This window comes from Chrysemys picta, chromosome 2, assembly GCF_011386835.1.
Source record: "Chrysemys picta bellii isolate R12L10 chromosome 2, ASM1138683v2, whole genome shotgun sequence".
NCBI lineage: Eukaryota > Metazoa > Chordata > Testudines > Emydidae > Chrysemys > Chrysemys picta.
In genome coordinates, this window is record NC_088792.1 from 203,225,531 (window position 1) to 203,252,473 (window position 26,943).

The 26,943-nt window shown below is 42.8% G+C and overlaps 1 protein-coding gene across 2 annotated transcripts in view; it reads right to left on the bottom strand.

Moving 5' to 3' along the window:
- Positions 1–7,127: 7,127 nt before the first annotated feature.
- Positions 7,128–26,943, bottom strand: part of VAPA (VAMP associated protein A) — a 43,857-nt gene continuing 24,041 nt past the window's right edge. Inside the window, exons 3-7 of one of the 2 annotated variants that reach the window (XM_065582035.1) lie at positions 19,286–19,389; positions 15,562–15,642; positions 12,513–12,752; positions 11,105–11,281; positions 7,128–9,752 (exon numbers count right to left, since the gene is read on the bottom strand). In XM_065582035.1, coding sequence (XP_065438107.1) covers positions 9,594–9,752; positions 11,105–11,281; positions 12,513–12,752; positions 15,562–15,642; positions 19,286–19,389 — 761 coding nt within the window. In that variant the 3' untranslated portion in view covers positions 7,128–9,593. The remainder of the gene's footprint in view (positions 9,753–11,104; positions 11,282–12,512; positions 12,753–15,561; positions 15,643–19,285; positions 19,390–26,943) is intronic. The other variant, XM_005282657.5, reaches the window with a different exon arrangement.

Consider the following 26,943-nt stretch of genomic DNA (forward strand, 5'->3'; position numbering starts at 1 on the left):
GGTCTAGAATTGGTCTGAGACCCCCCTTTGCCTTGGGGATAGGGAATTATCGGGAGCAGAATCCCTTGCCCCTTAACTCCTGAGGAACCTCCTCCACTGCCCCTATGGCAAGAAGCGATTGCACCTTCCTGTTTAAGGAGTTGCTTGTGAGAAGGGTCCCTGAAGAGGGACAGAGAAGGGGGGTGGCAGGGAGGGGAGAAGCAGAACTGGAGAGAATATCCCACCTCTACCATGCGAAGCACCCAGCAATCCAATGTTATGTGCGACCACACACGGTAGAAGTGGGACAGACGGTTCAGGAAGCATGGGGAAGAATATGGAATAGTGGGGGGATTGTGGGGGGTCCATCCTCAGGCATCCCTTCAGAAGCCTTGTTTGGAGCCTGACGGTGGCTTAGTCAGGCCCTGTCCCTACCCTGAAGGCGGAGTTGAAGGCCTATACCTGTTATTCCTGTTCCTACGGTGGTAGGAGTCCTGCCTTGGGCAGGGCGGGTACTGCTGCTGCTGCTGGGGCTTGAAATGTTTGCGCTGGGCAGGAGGCGTGTGCATCCCCAGTGACTTCATAGTCCTATCAATCACCTGCCTTGCCCTCCCCCTAGCTTTCCAGACCTCCTCTGAAATCCCAGGTTAGGTGTCACCTTTTCTTCCTGCTACTCCAGGTGAGGGCTCCCTTTCTCTTCATTAGTACAGCCACCTTCTAGTAGGTATTTCAGGTTACAACATGTTGGGCTTATTTTGGTGTTTGGCTGAGTGTGATGGTTTTTATTTTTTTTTAAAAGGAGACTACCATTGGTCTCACACTTTGGCTCCCTAAACTCCCACAGTAAATACAGTGCATTAAGGTACTGTAAAGTAATTATTACAGTCAGTGCTTCTCAGACACTGAGACCTAGCACACCCCCTATCGTATTGTACTCAATGTGATAACAGATTCTTCCTCTGATATAATTTTAAAGCAGTCAACATGCCAGCCACTTGCAGCTCACACCACCACTTGGGAACCATTGATAAAAGCAATGGGTTTATGATTTTTAAAGTTGATCACTTATTACAAATTAAAAATGGGTTGTATTAACCTTCCTAAGAGCCTTATGTTCCTCAAGTACTTTAACTGCAGAATTCAACATACTTTCAATCATTGTCATTAACTGCCCTGGAAAGCTACATATTCAATCTCTTCCAGACTTTACGGGAAGTGCTTGATGCAGGACTGCTCTCATGTCTTCAGAAAATATGAGTGTAAGGTGTACAGCATTATTTTATATTAACTTTACTTGAACTATAAAAATGACAACTGAAAAAATATTCCCCACTTCCCGATACTACTGGTACAGTAGCTATGCTATTTGCCCACATGACTTTGAACAGAACATACTTATTTTTCCTGTCCTTACTTTGTAGAGCAGATAGATATAAAACACCATCAGCACCACCGAAAGCTTTCCCCCACACAGGATCAGCATTATGCCCTAATACTACCACCAACACCAGGGTACTGGGACCTTTAGCAACTACTTTTGGTGGTATCATCTCTGTACAGTATGCCTATCTACTGACGTGATGAGCCACTCTACAATAAAAGCAACTCACCACCTCCAGTCTTCCTCAAATCCACATTCCACCTGCTCACCTCATGACTTCAGGAGCAAGAAGGTATCAGCCCACTCCTCTTCAAGAAGGTTCTCATGGTGCCCACCAGATAAGTTTCCCCAATAACATATAGCAGCATCTTGGAGTCCCCATAGAGCAGCATCTGCAAGAACCCAAAGAGGTTTGAAGAGGAGGCCATGTGGCATAGTGGACTGAGCATTCAGACCTGGGTTCATTTCTGGCTTTGCGACTGGCCTGCTGACTAACTTCAGGCAAACCACTTCATCTGTGTGTCTCAGTTTCCCCATCTGTAAAACGGGGCATATTACACTGATCTCATTTGTAAATCACTTTGAGATCTACTGCTGGAAAGTGCTATATGAGAGCTAGATGTTCTCTACTCTGAGAGCAGACTGGAGGGTGGAGATCAGCAGCAGCAACCAGACTGAACATGTTTCACATACATAGATGACTGGCTATAGTTTGAAGATATTTTAAAAATACATTGGAGGCATTGCTCCCCAATTAAAGTTATCATTAGTGCAAGGAAAAGCAGATGGGGGGGGGGGGCTAACCAGGTTGACAGTATCCCATTCACATTTTTAAATGAACTTGCTGCCTAATTTATATAGAGAGATGTTTTCGTGGTAAGAATCTTCCATCATACAAATATGTTTTGAGTGGCTTTCCAAAAGGGTATTACTTCTATAGCAGGACTGTTCTATTTCCTGAATGTATTGATTTCAGTTTTGTTCCCCAAGTAGTAACCGTAACCCTCATGCACATATACCCAACTATCACCCTTTAAACTTCTCTAGTTTTTCATGAAAAAGTTCCACTGTTGCTACCAACAGGTGGGAGCATTAGCATAGACAAGGCAGCAAGATCTGATGGCAATTTTACCAGTGTTGTGATGATTTGCACTGAACAGTAGTTAAGACAACATGGTAATTAAAATATCTGCATCTGTCAGAAGCCTTTCTATGCAAATGCTCCCCCTTGCTAACACCAGTGGAACTGACTCACTGGTTGTGCTGGTGTGAAAATGTTCAGAAAACAGTGTGTGCAGGGGGAGGGGAACAGAACTCACTTTAACAATTGCTGAGACCTCTGTTCTGTAATTTATTAGCTAGCATTTAATTGCACTAATACAGAATTACCAACCCCCATATTTCAAAAATAATGAGTCAGGCCCTAAAAATTCATGATTTAAAAAAAACAACACTCAATTTGTATGTCAAAACGTGGGGAGGGATGGTTACTTGCCATCTGTTTTTTGAGCCTTTAGGGGTAACATGCATGTTTTTCTTGGCAACTATGAAGGCTAGAAACTTTTTAAAAATGAAAACTGAAATTCTCACTCAAATGACTAGTATCTGAAGATTTGTGGTTTTCCTTAAAACTCGAGACTTTCCCCAAAAACTCACAAGAGGTAGTAGTGCTGTTACTATTCTAAGAATATGTAGCTATCACTATGAAAATCTGTATGTAGAAGTAATTCAGTGTCTGAGGTAAACCAGAGAAAATAAATGAGTATAGTATTGAAAGTATGATTTGCGAGAACCATCTTACTTCAGACCAACTCACGTGCACCTCACTCAAGACTCAAAACCTGAAATTTATGACCAGTGCACGGATGCATCCTGTCATACAGCAAGTGGTCTCATTTCCTAGATTACAATGGAAGTACCTCTCATTCAGCATTAACCACAAGTACCACTCGATTCTGAAAAAGTGACGAAACATAGCTTTGGTGACTCCCCAAGTTTGTCACTGATTTCCAAATTAATGATCTAAGAATGGAAATAAAAACTGTTTTTTTGTTTTTTTTAAATGGTGTCATTTTCTGCAAATTCAGCCTAGAATTGAAGAGCCAAGAGTGGTCCTTTTCTTCTCATGCATCGTCAGCTAAAATAAAAAAGACCTATACTACTGAGGGCAAAAGTAGTACTTACATGTGCAAATCAACTGTTTTCAGTAGCTTTGGAACAAGGATAGCTGATTGTAACAAACGATTCTGTTAATGCACACTAAGAAATAGAATCCAGCTCACATTTAGCTGTACAGAAGAAACATAAGCTATGTGTAACACTACCCTGCAATTCAGACTATAGGAACATGAATGGCAGTATGGACCACAATGCTGGGGTGTAATGCCTGTGTGTGGATGTTGCATGCACAAATTAAAAGATTACTAGTTTTCATTAATGTAGGCCTGTTTGAAGAGGACTAAAGCCTGGTCTACACTGGGGGTGAAATCGACCTAAGATACACAACTTCAGCTACGAGAATAGCATAGCTGAAGTCGACGTATCTTAGTTCGACTTACCTCACGTCCTCACACTGCCGTGGCTCCCCCATCGACTTTGCTTCCGCCTCTCGCCGAGCTGGAGTTCAGTAGTCGGCGGGAGAGCAATTGGGGATCACTTTATCACGTCTACACTATGCGATCCATACTTGTCCACAATGCTGGGGTGTAATGCCTCTGTGTGGATGTTGCATGCACAAATTAAAAGATGGGTAGTGTAGACGTACCCTCAGGTTTGAGCTATGATGCCTGCAGTTTCCATACAGAGGAGTTAAATGCTCAGCACTTTGGTGTGCACTGTCATTCACAGCCCCACAATCCAAACCACAGGGAAGCATAGACAAGCCCTTAGTTGCCAAAGCTAGCAGATAAGAATCAATAGACTAAGAACTGTTCTTTGTGCAAGATGCCATTTTCACATACCCACTTTTCTGATTAAATCTACACTTAGGACATGTTTACAAAGACAACCCATCCACTACTTATGTACTTTTTATATAGCCCTCAAAACCTGACCAATTTTCAAGTATTTAAAAATAGAAATAATTTTATTTCCTTATCTCATATAAGAAATAGCTTGATTATAGTGTGGTTACGTTAGTTGGTTTTGTGCATGTGCAAAAAACTCATTTGAAGGGAAACAGTAAAAAAAATAATTTTTTTTGCATTTACTTTTGTGGTTAATTTCATGATCATACTTATTTCTTTCAGGACTCCAGAACTGTGGAAGTTCGGTCACCTGCACTCAGCCTCTCTGTAGTGGTCAATAGCTTATTATACTATACTAGCAGAATATAGCTGTGACAGCAAGTCAGTCGAAGAGGGAGAGGTGGTTTCTCTCAAGAAGCTGTGACCAACCCCATGAAAAGATACGAACACTGGGAGTGATTTGTTCAGTGTCCTTGCTAAGATGGGCTGCTGTGTTTTGTACTAGTTGTAGCTGTAGCTATGAGAGCACGTGGCTTCCTTCCTAGATATGAATTGCAACAAATAAGCTAGGAGGACATGAATGCAGAGCACAATGGCTAGGTCTGTATCAGATAAAATGAGATACAATCTTTTGCCATAGATGGAAGTGGCTGTTTAGACACCCAGTAGCACTGAGGACCACAGGTTTTACAATATAAGGGCAAATGCCCTTGGTCATGGGCGATGAGATACCATAGCAGCACCTCCATCTTGCATGAGTTCAGCTGTAGCCAGCTGCTTTTCATCCAGGTGATAAGACTTCAGCAAAGCATCTAAAAAGCTGGGAAACGGTGCTGTTTATGTTTAATTGAAAAGGGCTGTGGAGCTGGATGGCACCTGTGTACTATCCACACATCAGCCTCTGTTGTCTCACCAGCTCTCCCCATGGCTTCACACAGATGTTGAATAAGATGAGGAGATACCTGCATTGTGGGACTCAATAGGCAAGCCCTGTGAAGGTGGAGGACCAGTAATTCACAATGATTCACTAGATTCCATTTGAAAGGAGGGACCCAAGCAATTTCAGGATGTTTCCATTCAACCATACAGCTTCTTGAAGACAGGCCACTTACATTTGGTGACCCTATCATACCAAATGCCACAAAGGTCCAGCAGGTTAAGTATGGATGTTAATTCCTTTGGCTATGGATAGGTCATCCAAAGTAACAAGTGCTATCTCCGTACTATGCCCCAGCCTAAAGTGTAACTGAAGGATCTTAGAGACTGACAGCTGACATGTGACAGCGGAGACTATTTGCTATCTTTTTGATCTGCTTGCTTAGAAAATGGAGGTTCTATCTTTTAACATCCAGGAAAGGCGGGGGTCAATTACAAAACATTATATGCCAACTGCCATCAATAGTGAAATAATGATTTCTACTTGTGGGAATTGATTTAATTTTTGAAAAGTGTGTTTTGTGTTTTTGTTCGTAGATTCTGCTTGTTGGTCTTGCTTGTCTATATGTGTTCTCCAACAAACTAAAAAAAGTTGGGGAAATTGTGCATTTAACTTCATACTTGACTTCATGGCCTTTATCATTTTAGCCTGGCTGTGGATGATCTTTTCTGTGAAATAAGAGGATAATACCTCACAGTGAGAGGTGGTATATTCTGGAGTAAATCACAGGCAGTCTGGATTTATGAAGCAATTTAGACTCCTAGAAAGTGCTACAAGGGGACTTTGCTATTTACTAAAGCAGTAGACTCCATCTTCACCTCCTTGGTCAGAAGGCTGTTGGATGAGTATAAAAGCAAACAGACAAGCCCAGAGGGCTCCAATATAAATACAAAAGAAGGTATGTTATTTTTTACCACAACACTCAGAATATTTTTAGTTTGTTTACTGTGTCTGACTATCCAACATGTGAAAACCGATCACTAACAGTTTACTGCGAACTTTATGCTTAAATTATTTATCAACATTAGCTACAACAAACAAGGCAGTATGGCAAGCTATACAGCAAACTAGGTACACCTATTTGGCACAGAAATACAGATCTACTGTATAAACTTGAATCAGTAAGTCTCAAAATAAAAAAGACACTGTCACATTTTTAATAGTTTATTAACACTTTATGCTTTGTAATACCCTTAAAACCTTTATAATAAGTTTTGCTTACCGATGTTATCCTTTCCCATTTGGCAAAGGCCTTTTGCCCCCTGAGAGACACTAACAGAGCTCAAGCTAGTGTTTTGTTGGTTTATTTCCTGTATGCACATCCGCTTCAATCATAGCAGGAACATGCAAGACTGACTGACAGCGCTTGTCAACTGCTTTTAGAGAAGCAGTAGGAATGCATAAAAAGATTGCACATTGGTGCAGGTTGCAGAGTTTTTTTTAAATGTGCTCAATAAAGTGGTAGACTAATTTATTTACTATAGTAATTTTGAAGTAGGTTAAATTTGGGAACTAAATTACTACAGAAATGCATTAAAAGACAATGAAGTATTTTCTATTTAACTGAATTTCTGAAGTGTTATACATTTTTTAAAGTGCTATATCCATAAAAAAATTAACATACTGTACTATGTATTTGGGATCAAGAGGTTTTTGTTAACATCTTGCCCTAGCGGGCAAGCAAAAATGCAATCTGTGGTCTCCATTAAACTAAAAAAAGTTGGGGAAATTGTGCATTTAACTTCATACATGACTTTATGGCCTTTATCATTTAACCGTACTCTCACTATTAGCAGTGGGGATTATATTTCCCCATGCTGACATACACAAATAAGCAGGCACACAAAGTAAGAAGTTCTAACCATTTCAGGAACAGACAAACAATTTAATCCATATTACATAATTCACTGAATACAGTTGATCTCATCCAAAGTCACTCCTGAGAGCAAAATAGTTTTAGCATTACATTTTATATACAGCTATGAAGGATTACTGGAAACCAAAAGAGTCTCCTTATATCAGGAGCACTCATGTTATGTATATTGTTACGATGCCTGTTTGCACTTTTAGTCTGCACATATTACTTCAAGCATAACAATTTCCACCTGCTTTGTATTTATAAAAATTCATATTAATTGGCTGATTTTATAATCATTTTTATCTCAATATAGGTGCCCTTTTCCATTCTAAAGTACTGATGCCTGACATCCAACATAAATGGGCGGCACTGAGAAATGACTTTCTCTGCTCTATAGCCCTGAAAATGCTGGGCATTACAAATCTTTGCATACACTAGTTTATGATTGCTTTGTCTGAAGCAAACTACATCCTGCACACTATAGCTTTTTTGTTACTTTACATGTTATCAGCTTTCCTTTAAGGAACAGGCTTATACAGTCAAATGTATCACCATTTTGACAGAGCACAAGTTGGAGAATTGTATTGGTTTCTGAACCAATGGAATCAAAATAATCAAGACTTTAGAATATTTTTCCAGTCATTAAGCTGAGAGGAGACTTGAATGCAGATACTGGAACATACAAATGGAAACATCTGTACTTGCATGCTTTTAAGTGAAAGGATAAGCATTATTTGTATTTTCTTTGTTGTCTTCCTCGTACATATGCAAGATGTTTTTATAAAAGTTTACCACAGATAGCAATGACAGAACATGATGTAATTATATTTTTCATTAAAAAGCACTAGAAATCAAAGGCAACCAAGATAATGAATGTTTCCCTAGAACATTTTTCTCAGCTACACAATGTGTGTATACACCAAGGTCTAACACACTTAGCTGCACCACATCAAGTCAAGCTGTCCAAGTACATACACAATTTTGCCTACAGGAGTATATCCCTTCCAGAATTTGTCATTTTACAAGTAATTCCCTGTGTTGGATTATGCTTAGTCAGAAGTATGGATATATTTTTTTCCAATACTACCATCTACTTGGTTTTATGACCTGTATATCAGAAATGAGGCAAGATGTAAGATTAAGTGCAGGGAAGCATTTCAGACCCAATAAATGCATTCTCTAAAACTTAGATATATATGGTTAATAACAGGTAAATTTGCCAAGAGTTGCATGAAAGTTTTTTTGTTTATTGGTTTTTGGGGTTTTTTGGGGGGAAGTTAAATAATTGAGGCTTGCTCAGCAAACATCAACTCCTCTGCATCATGGAAATTCATTATGGGTGTTTGAATAGAAAAAAAATGTATTTAAGAATATCAATTAAAATGGAGTTACAAAGAGAACTGATAGATTAGTAAACTTGAATGGTGTACCCTTTATGAAACCAAAGGAGAATCTGCCCCTGGAAGATACCCAACAGACCCAAAGATGCAACAGAAGGTTGACTGTTATACACCCACACAATCCAAGTAAATATTTAAAAACCAAATACTGAAAACATTTGTCTCCCAATATTTATACCTGCTGGATACCCACATTATCTCCATGTCTCAAAATAAGTTAGATAATTATCTGTTCTATAGCTGAAAGCAGCCAAAAAAACTGTTCAGAACTTCATAAATAGATAGAATGGGAACCCTTAATGTTTTTTTTCAAGCTTCAAATACAACAGTCTAAGCCAAAGATTGAAAGTAAATTGAAAAATATTCATTTGTTACAAGAAGCAAATTACCATGAACAATGAATTTGTTAGGAATCCCTCTAAAAGTATGACACACACAAACAGGCTACCCAGCAGAAAATCTGTTAATTTTATTTCTGTTTTAATGTTAAATATCATGGGACAGGATTGTAAGGATGAAAAACTGCCAATAACTGCCTCACAAGGGATAAGAAAGAAATTCTGCCATGATATTAGCAAAGTAAGGTAAAGGAGAAAATTTACACAGTAAGAGGCACCATTTCTCCCCAGAAAACCTCTTGTCATATTCCTGAACAAGTGGGATTAGCAATCTAATAAATCATCTTTCAAGAGGTAACAGCAACAGATAAAATTTTAAAGGATTATTAAAATAACATTTACAAGACTCTGAACAATTTTTGAACTCTTATTAAAACCACAGAAAGAAAGAACAATTCTTTATTTATGAATTTTCATAAAGGACTGAATGTGCAACTGACACCTGCTATTGATGATTTAATGTACAATTTTGTCCAGTAGCCGAACAGTTTGTCTTTTTTTAATTGTGTTTTCTAACCGTGCGAGATCATTAAAGGCAAAGCCTGTATGACGCTGTACACAAAAATGGTCACTTGGGCCATACTACCAATGAAGTGGTAGGTAAACAAATCTTTTTCTGGCCAAGAAAAAAAAAGGAAGCTGCATTCTGCATGCTTCTCTCTCTCTCTCTCTTTTTACAAGATGAATTTCCCTAGAAAGAATCCAATGAAAATGGCTGCAATTACAACAAGAAGTGAAGGAAGAGGATTGGAGCCATTCTCTCTGAGGGCCAAGGCTGTGGGTGATCCAGATTTATCGGAGTGTGTTACCTTTCTGAGCCTCAAGCCTTCCTCCTGAAAAGAACACATGGAAGAAATTCATGAATATGGAATCATAGTCTTCTTAATGGTGAAAATTTAACCAGGAGACTGAATCTCTTTGGTAAGTATTTCAACCAGGTCATACAAAATCATTTTAGAAGTAGCTGTACTATTACTTTTTAAATTGAAAAAAAATCAAGATACTACAAGATTCAAAATAAGAGTACATTTATCAAGTTACAATTTCTCTTTTCCAATACCTAATCCACATGTATTCCACCCTGTTTGTGTATATAACTGTTAGTAAAAGTAATAAAACTCTTATCTTGCACACTGAAAAATCCATCTTTAATTTACACAAAAATTTTAAGTAAATGAAACAACTCCCCAATAGCTAATATTTATATTTTGTGATTTCCCCATGTGCTTTGATATCACAACTACTGTTTAGGAGTTAGCTTTATTTCAGATTTCTTTATACATTAAAATGTTATTATTGACAATATAGGAACTGTCATATACCCAACAGTTACAATGACAACATATAATTGTGTACTGATAAGTTATAATTATGGAAGTACTACTACTACTACTACTACAACAACAACAACACCACAAAGCTTGCAGAAAGCAACACCACATTGAATACAACTAGTAAGTGAACAATCAAGTGATTTTGTAAGCTAAAATTCTGTGATCTGCAATGCTGTTGCATTGGTTCTCAACTATATGCGCCGGAGTACCTAATAAACAGACCCAAAATATTGTGAAAACAGATAAGTTTTTATGAAACGCTGTAATGCAGTGGAAACTATAAAGACACCCAGGATGTTTGAGTACCACCTTGGAAAACGGCACTTCTTATTTCACTACATCTTAAAAATATATGTAATTGGTTTAGTTTCAAAATCTCATCAGTGGAAAGAAAAAGATACTGACCATAAACAACTGATGAGTGTTTACATTTAACATTAACTTGTGCTCCACACATTCATGGAATAATAATTCCTAGGTGATTTATAAACAGGTTTAAAAATAAGCTCACTTACTTCTGAAATTGACACAGAAGTGGAGTTTTTAAGATGAGGAGAGAAGTGATAGCTTAGCTAACAGTGCTGCTAAAGAAATAGCTACATTTGATCAATCCCTATTTCTTAGGAGAACAAGAAAATTATATAGCACATGATCCTTGTTATACAGATAATTGTACCTACTTTGTTCATTCTAAGAAGTATTGCCCAAAGTATTTCCCCTTTTGAAGTTTTATGCAAATAAAACTTCAAAAGTTAAGTTTTATCTGCATGCATCTATACAAATCCATGTCTTTTAATCACCTGTTTAGGAGTAACTCATTTTAATAGGAAACTCATTACAACAGAACTTACTCTCAGGTGCCGATTTTCATCTGACAGTTTCATCACATCAGCCTGAAGTCTTTTGCACTCTTCCACTAGTTTCCTTGTTTCAGTATCATTAAGAGAGACACTATGTGGTTTTGGCATCGGTCCATCCTGTTTAGATGTATTCAGGACTGGGGCAGATTTGCTTGCTTCTACATCATTCTGCAAATATTAAGAATAACCTGAGAATTTTAATTTTCTAGATCCAAAGAAATATTTACAGCTTAATATAAACATTGAAAAAATTAAACTACTGCTACAATGTATTTCAAATGAAGTTCATATCTGAGGTAATCCAAAACACAGCATTAAAAGGCACAAGAACATAGCATTGTTTGCATTTAGCACAATGCCACTGAGAAAAAAGCCAATCCTTATACTTCTTGAGTTAACACTGACCCAACAGGCATCCAAATGATAACGTAAAACGTGAACTTCCATTTTTATATAAAAGGAAAAGAAAAAAATTAATAGGAAGCAATAAAAAACGGCTAAAATTAGAAAGATGAAATCCAGGATACACAAGTTCTGTTAACGATTGAGGTATGATAAGGAAATAAAAATATTTTTAACTTTGAGTGCTTCCTATGCAAGGAGCTCAAAGCACTTTACAAATATTGATTAAACCTCACAGCATCTCTGAGAGGAAGGATTCCACTAATTTTGAATATGGGTGAACAGAAGCAAAGAGGTTAAGTGATTGCACAAGGTCACGCAACAAGATTGTGACAAAGCTGGAAATATAATCCAGGAGTCTAGATTCCCACATCCCTGCTCTAGACGTTAAACAATCTCCAGTGGACATTAAAAATACCATTCCATACAGTGGTGACCTGGATTAACTATACAGTTAAATGGAATTATAAAACAAATGGAGATAATAGTAATTAATATCATAGTAAATTATATTAGCACTACTGTATTTTTTTCTGATTAACTATGCAGTTACTTTTACTTAGGTCACCACTCTATTGCACCTCTTCAAATAGCAAGTAAGCAGTCTGAAAGTTAAATACCAAATCAAAGATTATAAATAACTAAACTTAATATGGCAATTATGTAAAAACAGAAGATATCTTGATTTCAATATGCAGAAAAAACAAAGTTCTTTATAATTAACTGAACTTCATTAGTAACAATTCAAGCTGCTACTGGTTATCTCATTACACCTGCTTACATTTTACAACATATTCTACTGTATGGTCATAAAGAGCCTAAGGGCCAAATCCTGCTGTCTTCCATAGGTAGCATCCATTAGATTCAACAAAATTACTTGTGTGGGAGAGCATGATATGGCACTTAGTTTATTGCTGGTTTGCAAGCTAACTAGGAATTGCTTTAAAACACACAAACTCCACTAGAGCCCTATAGCTTTTAGCTCCCTGGAACAAACCTGCTTCTTCTGCTGTCTGACCTCACTGACTGGTTCCTTCGTGTCAATCTTCTGGCTATAACTGACAGGTGTCTGAAGAAAGTTGCTGCTCACTGGAGTGAAATACTTGTATCCTGGTGTAGGTAAATCCTGAGGTGGCAGGTGAGCCATACCCTCAGTACTCGGCAGTTTTCTCATTGCAAGATTTAAGGGAGTGACTAAACCAACGGCTAAAGGATTAGGTTCTGCAACCCCACGCTGCTACTCAGAAAAACATAAACATTATGTACAAGCAGTAATATAAAGGTACCAAGTACAAAAAGTTTTATACAATTAATTGCAACCTTCATTTGACCCCTTTGTGTGTATCCATTATAATGCAGACTTTAATTACATCACCACATACTATTTTTTTCGAATGAACTTCTGCCTCATTCCGTGGACAAGATGGATGGTTCTTAGGGCTCTGAAGTGAATTAGGTTGTTGTATGCAAGACCCCTGCCTAGGCTTATGAATGCAGAGACATCAGAATTGACAATATTGAGGTAGCATGCTTTCAATACACAGGCCTGGGAGTTCTACTCTTCAAAGTCCTGCTCCCTTGTAATTTCTGAGTAACTGACAGCAAATTGTTATTTTGAATGTCAGACAGTGCAGAGAGGACAGGGCCTCTTCAATTTACACAGCTTGAAATTATCATCATCTGCCACACAATTTGAATGGATTTTGGTGCAGACAGGTAAAAAGTTGCATCTTTCTAATCTGTATTTCCCTTCCTTACTGCTGACCTGAAAGATGGACATAGAGCCCAAGAGTATCTGTACTAAGCCCAAGTGCAGCACCTCCTTTTTGAGGAAAGCCGAACTCAAAATTACAGGTTTGAAATGACTGATTAAAGTTCATTTTTAAATGTACATCAATACTTTCATTAATATTCAAATAAAGGTTTAGTGTATGAAAGAAGTCTTGCACATAATACTGAAAAGTCTCATTTGTTTACCCAATCTGTTGAAACCCAGCCAAGAATATTAAAGTATCAAAATGAGGGCTGAAAATTAATGCAATATTTATCTATTGATATTCTTAAAACTCACAAATTCTAAATGTTGTACCATCTGTAAGGGCCACACCACAATTTGTAATAACTATCCACAGAAAGTTATTCCTCCGAGGCAAAGGCGTATTTAGCACAGTTCACCAACTGTACACCAGTATGTTCACTTAATATGGTATAACAATTTCCTGTTTCATGTTTGCAGTGTTGTTGTAGCCATGTTGGTCCCAGGAATATTAGAGACACAAGGTAGGTGTTCTTTTATTGGACCAGCTTCTGTTAGTGAAATAACACTGGGGAGAGGGATAGCCCAGTGGTTTGAGCATTGGCCTGCTAAACCCAGGGTTGTGAGTTCAATCCTTGAGGGGACCACTTAGGGATCTGGGGCAAAATCAGTACTTGGTCCTGCTAGTGAAGGCAGGGGGCTGGACTTGATGACCTTTCAAGGTCCCTTCCAGTTCTAGGAGATAGGATATCTCCATTAATTAATTAATTAAAGCTTTTGAGCTACACCGACCTCTACTTCAGGTCAACTTCAGTTTGTCAATAGAAGATATTACCTCACCCACCTTGTCTCTCTAATTGTAGACTAAGTACGAATATACTTGTTCATAAGCCGAATTTTTTTTTTTTTTTTTTGTAAAAAAGGGAAGCACCAGAGAAGGGGGTCGGCTTATGAACGGGTATAGAGAGAGGGAGAGGTGGGACACAGCCCCTCTCCCCAACAGAGGGAGTAAGGAGAGGCTGCACAGCCAGCAGAACCAGAAGGGAAGAGCTGGGGCTAGAGTCTCTTCACTTCTGGCCACACTGCTCTCCCCCCAGCCTCTGAAGCAGCTGTAGCTCCGGGGCTGGCAGGCTGCAGCCGTGCCATTCGGCCCCACCCCCCAGAGCAGGCCGGGCCGTGCCACCTGGCCTGATGGAGAACGCTGCGGTCATACCGCCTGGCCCAGCCCGCTGGAACATGCTGTGGCTGCGCTGCCTGGTCTGGCCCACCGGAGCAGGCTGCAGCTGTGCTGCCCAGCCTGCCGGAGCAGCTCCAGCCAGGCCAGAGACATCCTCCCCTGACCCTCCCCAGATAAGGTGGGAAGGGATGGGATGGGGAGAGTGTGGGTGTCCCAGGCTAGGGGTGGGGTCATATGGGGGGTGGTCACAGGGGTTACTCCCCTGACTCCCAGCTTCTCCCCCCAAAAAATTTCCCCATCAGTTGCTGTCCCGGCCCGTCAGGGTAAGCAGCTGGCGGGCCAGGACACTTTGTTTACTTAGGTTTACCTCCGTGCCTGCGGACGCTCAAGGTAAACAAACCATCTCGGCCCAACAGCGGCTTATCCTGATGGCCCAGGAGCCAAAGTTTGCTGACCCCTGAATTATTTTCCATTTTTACCTATCCATCTTGGGGGCATGGGGGGGAAGGGGCGGCTTATAAACGAACCGGCTTATAATTGTGTATATACGGTAATTCAGTTCATCGCCAGAATGGTAAAGTTAATTAAGGTAAAAGGGGAATATGTGGGAATATGAAATAAAAGCTATAGGATAAAAAGAGGGACACTTGTCAAATAAATGTTAAATTTGCCTTCCTTCCCCTATTTCCAGGTCTATTCAAGTTAGATGACAAGTACACTCTGCATTAGACAACATAGCCTGTATTATACTGAGGTATAAAAATACAAGGAACCCCAATGGAGAATAGTACAGGGTAAGTTTGGTTGCTTTTAAAAAATATGGCTCCAATATTTCAGAGCTAACCATTTATCTCAAGAGCATGTTCAGATTTTGTAAAACCATATCATGTAGTGAAAACAAAAAGCAAAAAGCCAGCTAGCAATGTGTTTAGGGGTTAAGAAAAAACTATTTTTTTTTAATTAAGTTACCCGTTTGCTAATTTTCTTACTTTTGGTATCTGGGACATTCAGCACAATGTTTATTATCATAGCATCTTTAAAAACACTCAGATAAACTGAAATTGCTGCAAGATCTTAAAAGGCTAATATAACATCACTTAGTTTCTGACTTACCAGTTTATCATTTTCGTTGGGCATTTCAAACACACATCTCAATTTGGAGTCCATTAGGTCATCCGGTTTTGCTTCTTTCCACTAAAATGACAATTTTTATGGTTATTTAACATACAAGGTTCATGCAAACCAAATCCAGACATTTCCTAAGTGATTTGCTTTTATACCTTCTCAATTCTCAAGTTTGAATATTGCTTTTATTTCAGCTACAATTTTCAGACTCTAGCTTTTAAACAATTCTCAACACCATTATTCTACAAATTATAATGAATAATGGAAGCTAGAGATGTGTAAAACTAAAGTCTGTAAATAAAGATTAAAAACAGAATGCAACTTATGAAGCAACTTTTGATTTTAAAAGCAAAGAACTAAAAGATGTTTTGCTAAGATACAGAAAAGTCTGTACTGTATTTTATAATGGCAGTATTATCTCATTAACATGATCCTATATTTTCAAAAACACCTTTCAGAGTAATTTTATTACTACAGGAGATCAGACTAGATGGGTCATAATGGTCCCTTCTGGCCTTGGAATCTATGAATCAATTAGTTCTCCTTACCCTAGATTTCTGAACTAATTACCACTTTGCAGCTTTTAATACATTACTGTTTGGGCCTATAGAAATATTTCATAGCAGCTCAAACATTCTGAATTATAGTACACTGTCAAATATACTCAACTATAAGAAAGGCTGGAATATCCCCTCCTTCCAGATAACTGGTATTTAAAATACTGCCACTTAAAATATGTCTTAGGCTTACTGAGTTCCAGATGTCAGCTGCAATTCTTGAAAACATCCACAACTATTCCCAACCCTCTTCTGCTGCAAAACACCCTTTTTATGGCTAAGTAAGCATTTAAAGTTTAAAAAACAGTCACAAGACTTCCTCCTAAGAATGGTAAACAAAAATGGCCCCCTACAAGCTTTAAGATTCAGAACAGCCACAAAAATTGTATATGTCCACTAGGGGGCAGAGCTTAGTCAAATCACTCCCAAATAGAAATAAAAGTGTTTCCATGACACACTAATGAACACAAAGAGGTATTACATACTGTCTTATCTGTTAAATAGAATATAAAGAATGTTTATAAAGGCATCCCAGGACACTAATAATATTAAGCACCACTCAGCACTGATCTGATATTGAAACCCTGTGATATATCAAGATTTTCTATAAATGAGTTGAGGAAAATTGTAGTATGTAAGATATAATTTTTTGGATGTCCATTTTAAATACACGGTGCGTCTTTCATAAGCCATTTGATTTTTTGGGAATAGATTTAATATTTCAAAGTTAGTTTATACCAAACAAATTATAATCCTAGCCAGACAGAAAAGCGGTTCAGACAACAACGTAGCTTTCTGGAGGCTACTTCATGTCCCTCCACCTTGAAACACTTTTTTAAAATTACTTATCTGTAATTGTTCTACAAAGATATACACCTCAACAAATAACTGCCCTTGGGTCTCCTGCTCCTGTGTATGGACACAGAGCAATTCCCTAGGCTCAATTTTTGAGCTGCTGGTTCCAGCATGGGCACTTTGCTGCAGAAAAATGGCCCAACACTCCGAAAGTCAATTCCCTCTGAATTGGAGATCAAATTATTCCCAAGGGAACAACATTTAAAGCAATAAAATATTAACCAGTTACAGATTACTCAATTCTGTTACAAGCCTGCTGAGCTTCAGTGAATTTAGTTTTTTGTAAAACCTGGTTTATGGCCTTTGCCCTTTTGTCTACTCTGAGTTACCCAGGGAGTGCACCATGGCTAACCAAGCAAGTTCTTGGACCCATTCCCTGAATCTGAAGGCACATGGTTACCAGATCCCTGGGGCCAGGGGGACTCTCTTTCTCTCCGCCTCCTGAAGGAGACATTGAGGCCTTGAGGTTAGAGCACCCTTCAGAACTAACAGTAGTGGAACAAATATCTCCAGAAATATGGACCATCCACCACTTCCTGGATTTGTGATGGTAGCTTTTCTTCCTAGAAGACAGTGCTCCAGCACACAAGATCTCTCAGTGTTAGTGTTCTTATCTTTACTCTTAAAGGGAGCAGAGAGCAGAATAAACACCTCTACAGGAATCGAGCCTTGGCTGAGGACTCAGATGGGTCCAATGGGATCCTGGCACTTTTCCTGACCTTCAGGGTTCCTTAGCAGTGAGGGAATCCCTAATACTTAGGGATCCAGTCACTGCAGAGAATCCATGTTTGAAAAGAGGCTTCTACAGTGCTGATGAACATTCCAGTATAAATGGGGTCCTAGAATCAACCAGCTCAGATCAGTTCTTTCTCCAGCACCAGTTGTACATGGCTTTAGTGAGTAATCTGTCTTTTGAGCCAGCTTTCAGAACTTGGGAATTTCTGAATAGCACAACCAACTGTTTGATCTGAAGTTAGTTGTGGGTCCTTGAATCCTAATTCCTGCATCATGAGGAAAGCCTGGATTGTGTGTCGATATATCCAGGTAGGCCCCAGGTATACAAGTCCTGTACATGAAGCATCTATCTAGAAAGTGGACCTCCCCAATGTAAAATCAAACAGCTATTGTACATCAGCCTGCCCCCTAGGAATATTGGAGAGGTATGAAATGACCAGGTTTAACTGGTGTATCTTCTCCAGGTCTTTGAAAACTGCATCGGCTAGAAGACTCCTGATGCCAAGAATGCAATGGAATCAAGCCTACCTGTGCAATGGTTCAAAAAATTTGGATGAGAAGCCTAAAACTCCTAGTACCACTATAACAATAACTAAACTAAACTGAACGAATACACATGAAATATACAAGAGAAAGCCTTGGGAAAATTCAAGTTGAGATCTTTAGGCCTGGGGCAAAATCATTTGCTCTAACAGCTAAATGTGACAATAACTAAGGTATTGGGACCACACAGCCCTTATATACTCTGTGCTCTGAATGCTTTCCAGAAAACACCTGTACTTCAAAGACTAAAGGGTACATATCCCAACAATCGTATCTGTCAGCTCAACCTCAGGTATGTGCTTACTTCTACAAGAATGGAAAGTGAATTTGTAGTTTGTGCATATTTTTGCTTTCTTGGTCTTCCTATAGAAAGCGGCTTATCTTCTCCACCAGACTATTTTGATTCCCATTAGACTCTGTCCCAGCTGAACTTCTTTCACATCCAGTAATGCCATTCTCATGTTAGAACTTGCCACTTCACACTTGCTTTGAACTCCTTCACACTAACCCTGTTTACTATCTGTTAACTGACTGCAAGGATCAGTAGGCCCAAGCTGTAATACCCAAAACTAATTCATCCGCACGTCATTCACATTCAATTTGCCTGCTATTCACCAAGCCCCATAAATAACTTTCAAACAAAACTCATTAAGCAAGTCAGAAGCACTAATGACATGATTTTGCATTTGTGATTCAAAACCTTGGATCACTTATTCACAGTAGTCAGAGAGTTCTTCAGAAAATGTCTGTTGAGTTTTGTTCCGCAGTAAGAATTACTTAAATTTGAACGTATCAGAGGGGTAGCCGTGTTAGTCTGAATCTGTAAGAAGCAACAGAAGGGTCCTGTGGCACCTTTAAGACTTTTGTGGCCCACGAAAGCTTATGCTCCAATACTTCTGTTAGTCTTAAAGGTGCCACAGGACCTTCTGTTGCTTCTTAAATTTGAACATAACATGTTTACCTATTACAGCAGAAACTGAATTTTAAGCAGGCAACATATTCATGTTAATATGTTTACTTACCACTGCCTCCATATCTGAAGTGCTTGGTGGCGCAAAGATTGTCTGTACCATAAACTTGTGTTTACTCTTCTCATTTGGGTCATAGTCAAAAGGCTGTAACATTACTGTACAAAAAACAAATATAAGATTATTCATGGTTCTTCAACTGATCATTTAGTGCAAGCATATTAATCATTTTAGCTTTAATTCAATTCTCACTTGACTAGCCATTAACAAAGCCACAATGCAAATGAAGGGGAGAAATACACTGTAGCAACAGCTGTCAACTGGAACAAATCTTGCAGCTGTATAAATCCTAGAATTTACAACACTTAAAGCCCATATTTATAATAACCTGTTTTGATCTAACACTACAAACAGGCAGAACATTTTTTAATTTCTACCAGTACCAGAAAATATTTAAGATAAAGAACAAACAAGTTTAATTTCCTTTAATCCATTTTTAATTCCTCTGCAATACAAACTGAACTAACTTACGGATCATAATTTGCTATCTGTATAGTCAGAAAAGGACAGTTACCTGTTCCGTAACTGGCGTTCGAGATGTGTTGCTCCTGTCTATTCCACAGTAGGTGTGCGTGCTCACCACGTGCACCGGTGCCGGGAGTTTTTCCCTTAGCAGTACCCGTAGGAGGGGAGCACTGCTGCGACTCCTGGAGTGGCGCTTCTATATCACGCTATAAGGGGAGCTGCGCACTCCCCCCACCCTCAGTTCCTTCTTGCCAGACAACTCCGACAGAGGGGAAGGAGGGCAGGATGTGGAATAGACAGGAGCAACACATCTCGAAGAACACCAGTTACGGAACAGGTAACTGTCCTTTCTTCTTCGAGTGATTGCTCCTGTGTATTCCACAGTAGGTGACTCTAAGCTATATCTGATGGAGGTGGGTAGGAGTTTAAAGGTTATCAGGACGAAGTACCGCCCTACCAAACCCAGCAGCATCCCGTACTTGGGAGACGATCACATCGTGCAAGGAAAAGGTGTGGACGAAAGACCACGTGGTAGCCCTACATATGTCCTGGATAGGGACGTGGGCTACATAGGCAGCCGACGAGGCTTGCGCTCTCGTAGAATGTGCCTTTACGATAGGAGGCAGGGGAACCCCTGCCAAGTCGTAACACATGCATATGCACGAGGTGATCTAGCGGGAAAGGCGGTGGGTGGAAATTGGTGCCCCCCATACGCTCGGCCGACACAACGAATAGTTGCGAGGACTTCCTGAACAGCCTGGTTCGGTCCAGGTAGAAGGCCAGCACTCTACGTATGTCTAGCGTGTGTAGGCGGCGTTCCTCATTGGCGGAATGGGGCTTAGGACAGAGTACTAGTAGGAAAATGTCCTGATTCTTATGGAAGGCAGAGACCACCGTCGGGAGAAAGGCGGGGTGTGGACGAAGCTGTGGAAAACCGTATACGGGGGTTCCGAGGTCAAGGCCCTAAATTCCAAGAACCGACGGGCTGAGGTGATAGCCACCAAAAATGCCACTTTCCATGGGAGGTGGGACCAGGAACACGTGGCCAAGGGTTCAAAGGGAGGACCCGTGAGGCGGGATAACACTCGGTTCAGATCCCATTGTGGGACCGGGGCCCTGGCGTATGGAAAAGCGCAATCTAGGCCCTTTAAAAAACGGGAGGTCATTTGATGGGAAAATGACGAGTAACCTTGCACTGGAGGGTGGAAGGCTGAAATGGCCGCTAAATGTACCCTGACGGAGGCAGGAGCTAGCCCTTGGGTCTTAAGGGACAGGAGGTAATCTAGAATAAGCTGGAGGGATGCGGAAGATGGGGAGGCGCCCCGCTCCCCTGCCCACCTGGAGAACCTAGACCATTTGGCAAAGTACGTGCGCCGTGTGGACGGCTTTCTGCTCTCCAGCAGAATTCGTCTTACATCCTCCGAGCACCTTCCCTCCTCCTCGTTTAACCATGGAGCAACCACGCTGTCAGGTGGAGCACGGCCAGGTTGGGGTGGAGAAGGCATCCCTTCTCCTGGGAGATGAGGTCTGGGTGAAGCGGCAGCCTCCGCGGGGGGCCGCTAAAAGTTGCAGAAGAGTCCTGTACCAATGCTGACGGGCCCAATCCAGGGCTATGAGGATAACCCTCGATCTGTCTGCCTTTACTTTTTGCAGAACCCTGCCTATCAGTAGGAAGGGTGAAAAGGCATAGAACAGTTGGTCTGACCACCGGAGGAGGAATGCATCCGAGATCGCCCCCTTTTCTGCCCCTGCCCTGGAGCAGAACTGGGGGCAACGTCTGTTCTGGGCGGTAGCGAAGAGGTCGATCCGGGGAGCTCCCCACTCTCAGAAGAGCTGTTGGGCGACTTCCCAGTGGAGTGACCACTCGTATTGGTGGGAAAACACCCTGCTGAGGCGATCGGCTCGCACATTGCGTGCGCCAGGTAGGTGGTAGGCCCGTAGGGAGATATCGTGGGCTATGCAAAACTCCCATAGGTCCCGGGCGTCCCAGCACAGGGCCAAGGAATGCGTGCCCCCCTGTCTGTTGATGTAATACTTGGCGGTCGAGTTGTTCGTGAGGACTCTGACCACCTTCCCGCAAAGATGCAAACTGAACGCTTCGCACGCCAGGCGCACTGCCCTGAGCTCCCTGATGTTTATGTGCAGAGACAATTCCAAGGTCGACCACCTGCCTTGGGTTTGAATGTCCCCTATATGGGCTCCCCAGCCCAAGTCCGAGGCATCTGACACCAGGTCTAGAGAGGAAGGGAGTTCTCGGAAGGGGACCCTGTCCAGCATATTGCTCAGGAGGGACCACCATTGCAGAGCGGCCACCACGTTGGGAGGCATCGTGACCACTTTGTCCAGGCTGTCCCGGGACTGGGAATACTGGGAGGCCAACCAAAGTTGGAGGGGCCTCATTCTGAGTCTGGCATGTCGCACCACGGACGTGCTTGCTGCCATGTGACCTAGGATTTGAAGGCACACCCTTGCCGTCGTCACAGAGAAGGCCGTGACCAAGGCTAAGAGAGCTTTGAGTGTCTCAAATCTGTCCCGGGGAAGAGAGGCTGCGGCCTCTAGGGAGTCTAGCAGAGCCCCTATGAAGTGTATGCGCTGAACCGGTACCAACATGGATTTGGCCTCGTTCACCACTAGACCCAGACCCTCGCATGTGGACAGCAGGAATTGCATCTGGGCCTGCACCTGGGACCGGGAGCTGCCCTTGAGGAGCCAATCGTCCAGGTAAGGGAAAATTTTCAGCCCATTCCTCCGGAGGTGGGCTGCCACCACTGCCATGCATTTGGTTAAAACCCTGGGGGCCGTGGAAAGGCCGAAGGGGAGGACCGCAAACTGGTAACGGTCCCGCCCTACCAGGAAGTTGAGGAAGCGCCTGTGACCCTCGAAAATATGGATATGGAAATACGCATCCTGAAGGTCCAGGGACGCAAACCAATCCCCCGGGTCTAAGGAGGGAGTGATGGAGGTCAGGGATACCATGCAGAACTTGTAGCGGACCATAAACTTGTTGAGGTTCCGCAGGTCCAGGATGGGCCGGAGCCTGCCTTTTACCTTTGGGATCAGGAAGTACCGGGAGTAAAATCCGTTGCCCTGAAATTCCGCCGGTACCCTCTCCACCACACCTAGGTTGAGAAGGTGCGCCACCTCTTGGTTTAGGAGGGCGGCATGTTCCCGGTCCCCGAGGTCCTCCCGGGGCAGGGGATGGGGGGTGGAGGGGTGTGAGGCGAACTGCAACATGTAGCCCCTGGAAATTGTGCTGAGGACCCACTGGTCCGATGTTATACGGGACCACTGCACTCGGAACGCAGATAACCGGTTGCAGAACACAAACTTTATTGACTGGGGGGCATCCGTGGCAACAGGCCCTGTGGCCCCCCGCAAAGAGTCAAAACCGCCTCTTCCCCTGCTTCTTGCCCTTCGAGGGACCTGGTCGCGGGGCCGAGCGGGGCCGACGCTGAGACCTGCGTCTCTGCTCCCTCAGTCGCTTAGGAGGGGGTTCATATCTGCCCCTAGCGGGAGGAGCGGAGGTTTGCGGCCTCGCTGGCGGGACATATAGGCCCAGAGTTTGCAGGGTGGTACAGGAGTCTTTCATCCCATGCAGGCGAACATCGGTTTGGTCCGCAAACTGCACTGTCCCGTCGAAGGGAAGGTCCTGCATCAGAGACTGAGACTCTGCAGACAGACCAGACAGGAGAAGCCACGACGCCCTTCGCATGGATATGGCCGACGCCATAAAACGGGCTGCCGTGTCCGCCGTGTCCGAGGTGGCCTGGAGGACTGCTTTCGCCACTGCTGCCCCTTCCTCAACCAGAGCCTTGAACTCTTTCGTGTCCCACTCCGGGAGAAGAGGCTCGAACTTTGGTAGAGACCCCTACAAGTTAAAATCATAGTGGCTCAACAGGGCTTGGTGATTGGCGACCCGAAGTTGAAAACTCGCAGAAGAATAAACTTTCCTGTCAAAAGAATCTTGGCGTCTTTGTCCTTGGGGGTGGATGCAGGCTGGCCGTGGCGTTCCCGATGGTTGACTGACTCCACCACCAGGGAGTTAGGTGCCGGGTGGGAGTTCAGGTACTCATGTCCCTTAGTCAGAACAAAGTACTTTCTCTCCGCTTTCTTGGAGATAGGCATCAAGGAAGCTGGGGTCTTCCACAGGGCAGTCGATATGTTGGTCACACCTTGGTGAAGAGGTAGGGCCACACGGCCCAATGCAGAGGAGGACAGTACATTGAAAAGGGGGTCCGACGGCTCCTCCATCTCCTCAGCCTGGAGTTGGAGATTCGAGGCTACTTTTTTGAGGAGCTCCTGGTGAGCTTTAAAGTCCTCTTCTATAACAGACAGAGTTGCCGCTATGGTCTCCTTCGGTGCCGGCGAGGGGGCCGAGCTGGCTACCAGGGCCTCGGGAGGTGCCGCTGGTTCAACTCCCAAGACCAAGTCCGGGCCCGGTGCTGCCAGTTTGGTGCCCGTCGACTTCTGACTCGGTCGAGGAGAGGACACCAAATGGGTCTGGGATGCCCCGGCTACCGAGCGGGGTCTCGCCTGGGCAGGCAATTGCGGCCGAGGTCGAGGTTGCCGTTGACCACACGGTGCCGTAGGAGCGGCGGGAGTGTCTACGGTCATGCCGGTGCCGACCTCGAGATCTGGACCTTGACGACGATGAGGAGCGATGCTCGACCGAAGTGCTGCTCTCATAGTCATCCCGACGATCATAGCTACGACGCTTCGGTGCCGGTAACGCCCGAGGAGAGCTCCGTCCATGGTGTCTGGCAGAGCGGGCACTCGAGCCCAAGTGTCCATAACAATGGCATTGGGATCTGCTCCTGTAGCTCCTATCCGAAGAGGAGCGTCAACGCCACTTGTCTTGGTGCCTGCGCTCCCGATGGGGAGTGGAGGACCTTCAAGACTCCCGCACGGGCAAGTCAGCCAGTCTGAGCGGAGCGGAGGGCAGACGCGAGCTATGTGAGGACCTCGTCAAACGGGGCTCACGGTCCTCGGAGCGCAGGCTGTGTCTTGTAGGGGAGGGCTGGTGTGCTCCCAATGGCGGCGTCCCTCAGGACCGGGGGCCCGTCTCGAGCGGCGCACCCCACACCAGGAGGGAGAGGATGTCACGCGCAGCCTGTGCAGCCTCCGGCATCGACGGCATTCTCACCGTGGGAGAGGCACGCGCGGATGGGACCGGGCTACTCCGCTCTGCGCGAGTCGGAGCTCTGGGTCTCAAGGGGGATCATGGGCTGCCCAACTCAGGTCCGGCCTCACCCCGTCCTTTTGTCGGCGCCGCTGAGTCTTCCCTTGCTTCTTAGCGGGTGAGCAGTGCTGATTGGTGGAGGGCGCCTCACTCCGCACCGAGGACGTGGTACCAGGTGCCGAGTCTGATCAGTGCGCCGGTGCCGGGGGCCAACGCAGATTCCATTAGCAGGGCCCAGAGCCGGATCTCTCTCACACATTTCATTCGAGGCTTGAACGACCTACAGATCTTACAGTGATCGGTTACGTGAGTCTCACCCAAGCAGCGAAGACACTGAGTGTGCCAGTCGCTTCTTGGCATAGAACTGGGACAGGAGTCGCACGACTTGAAGCCTAGGGCACAGGACATGTCCCGCACCAGACAACTAACTAAAGAAGTTATCCAACTATGGAGAAGATGAGTACTACTAAGGCTACTAGAAGGTCTACAGCAAGGATGGAGCACAAAGTTCCAACTACCTTCACTAGCGGCAAAAAGGAACGGGGGGGGGGGGGGGGGGAAGAGTGCGCAGCTCCCCTTATAGCGTGATATAGAGGCGCCACTCCAGGGGTCGCAGCAGTGTTCCCCTCCTACGGGTACTGCTAAGGGAAAAACTCCCGGCACCGGTGCACGTGGCGAGCGTGCACTCCTACTGTGGAATACACAGGAGCAATCACTTGAAGAAAAACACATATTGTGATTTAAGTGAAGACAACAGACCCCAAATATAAACAATGGTAGTTACAATCAATATCTACTCCAAAGAGTTTTCTGAAGACAGGTGCTAGTTGGGCCAGCTTTCCCCTTCCTCTCTGGAGAGGACAGTACAATGACAGACAAGTAGGTACTGGCCCATTCTCCTTTGACGCTGGTTACCTGTAAGTTCTACCATGTTCCATACCTAGAATCAAAATGCTGATTTAAAAAAAAAAAATGTATGTATGTATGTATGTATGTATGTATGTAAGAAGAGGATCCGCACTATCCAGATGCTCTCTGGCATTGGCTATGTCACCAATGTCTTGTAAACGGGGGGAAAAAAACAGATGTGCTTGCATAACATTTAAAAAAAGAAATCTTTGGCTCACAAAAGTCTGAATGACTGTTTCCCATTTTCCTATCACCCAAAAAAGGAGGATGACATTTCTTGTTTCTAATAAAGAAAAATAAAGTTTTCACCACCCTGTTTTTCCATGAATGACTGAAAACCTAACAGGATTAGAATAATGATAAGCAACTGAAATTAGAGCAACTGAGAAGTAAAGAAATTTTTGTTCAGACTGTTTAAAATATTTGGGTTTTTCTTAATCCTATTTAAATAAAAATTTCTGACAGAGTGGGGTGCAAGGCTCTCTTTCAAGCTTTAACACATGCCTGGCCCCTTCAATTGAGGCCTGGTATTACCAGAGTGGATGATATCTAATTCTCCAAGGAGAACTCCAGAAAAACAGTTGAGACTTTAAGGTAAAAAGCTCTAACAAGTTCAGAGTTGAGAACCTGACCCACTGGGGTCTTTGCCTACTCCAAAACAAAGCTCTATTAATACCTCAAAATCCACAGAGTTGTCCAAAGAACTTTCTGGACCATTTATGTCTTGGAAGAGTGGGTAAACCAATGTGTCAATATTCTTATAAAAGTAATTCGATGACCTAGGTAATTATAAGCCAATTAGCATAACAAAGCCTGGGCAAAACAATGGAATGATGTGCCATACTATCAGTAGAGTTAAAGGACAAAAATATACTAGTCAATACGGTTTAATGGAAAATAAGTCTTGTCAAATGAACATACCTTTCCTTTGACAAGATTACAAGCATAGCTGAGAAAGGTAACTGTGTTGATGTAACATACAATACATATAACACAATATACACATTTGGATTTCTTTGTCCTCAATACTGCATGACATTCTGATTTAAAAACTAGCACAATTCAAAAATCAATATGGCACATGTTAAATGGATTAAAA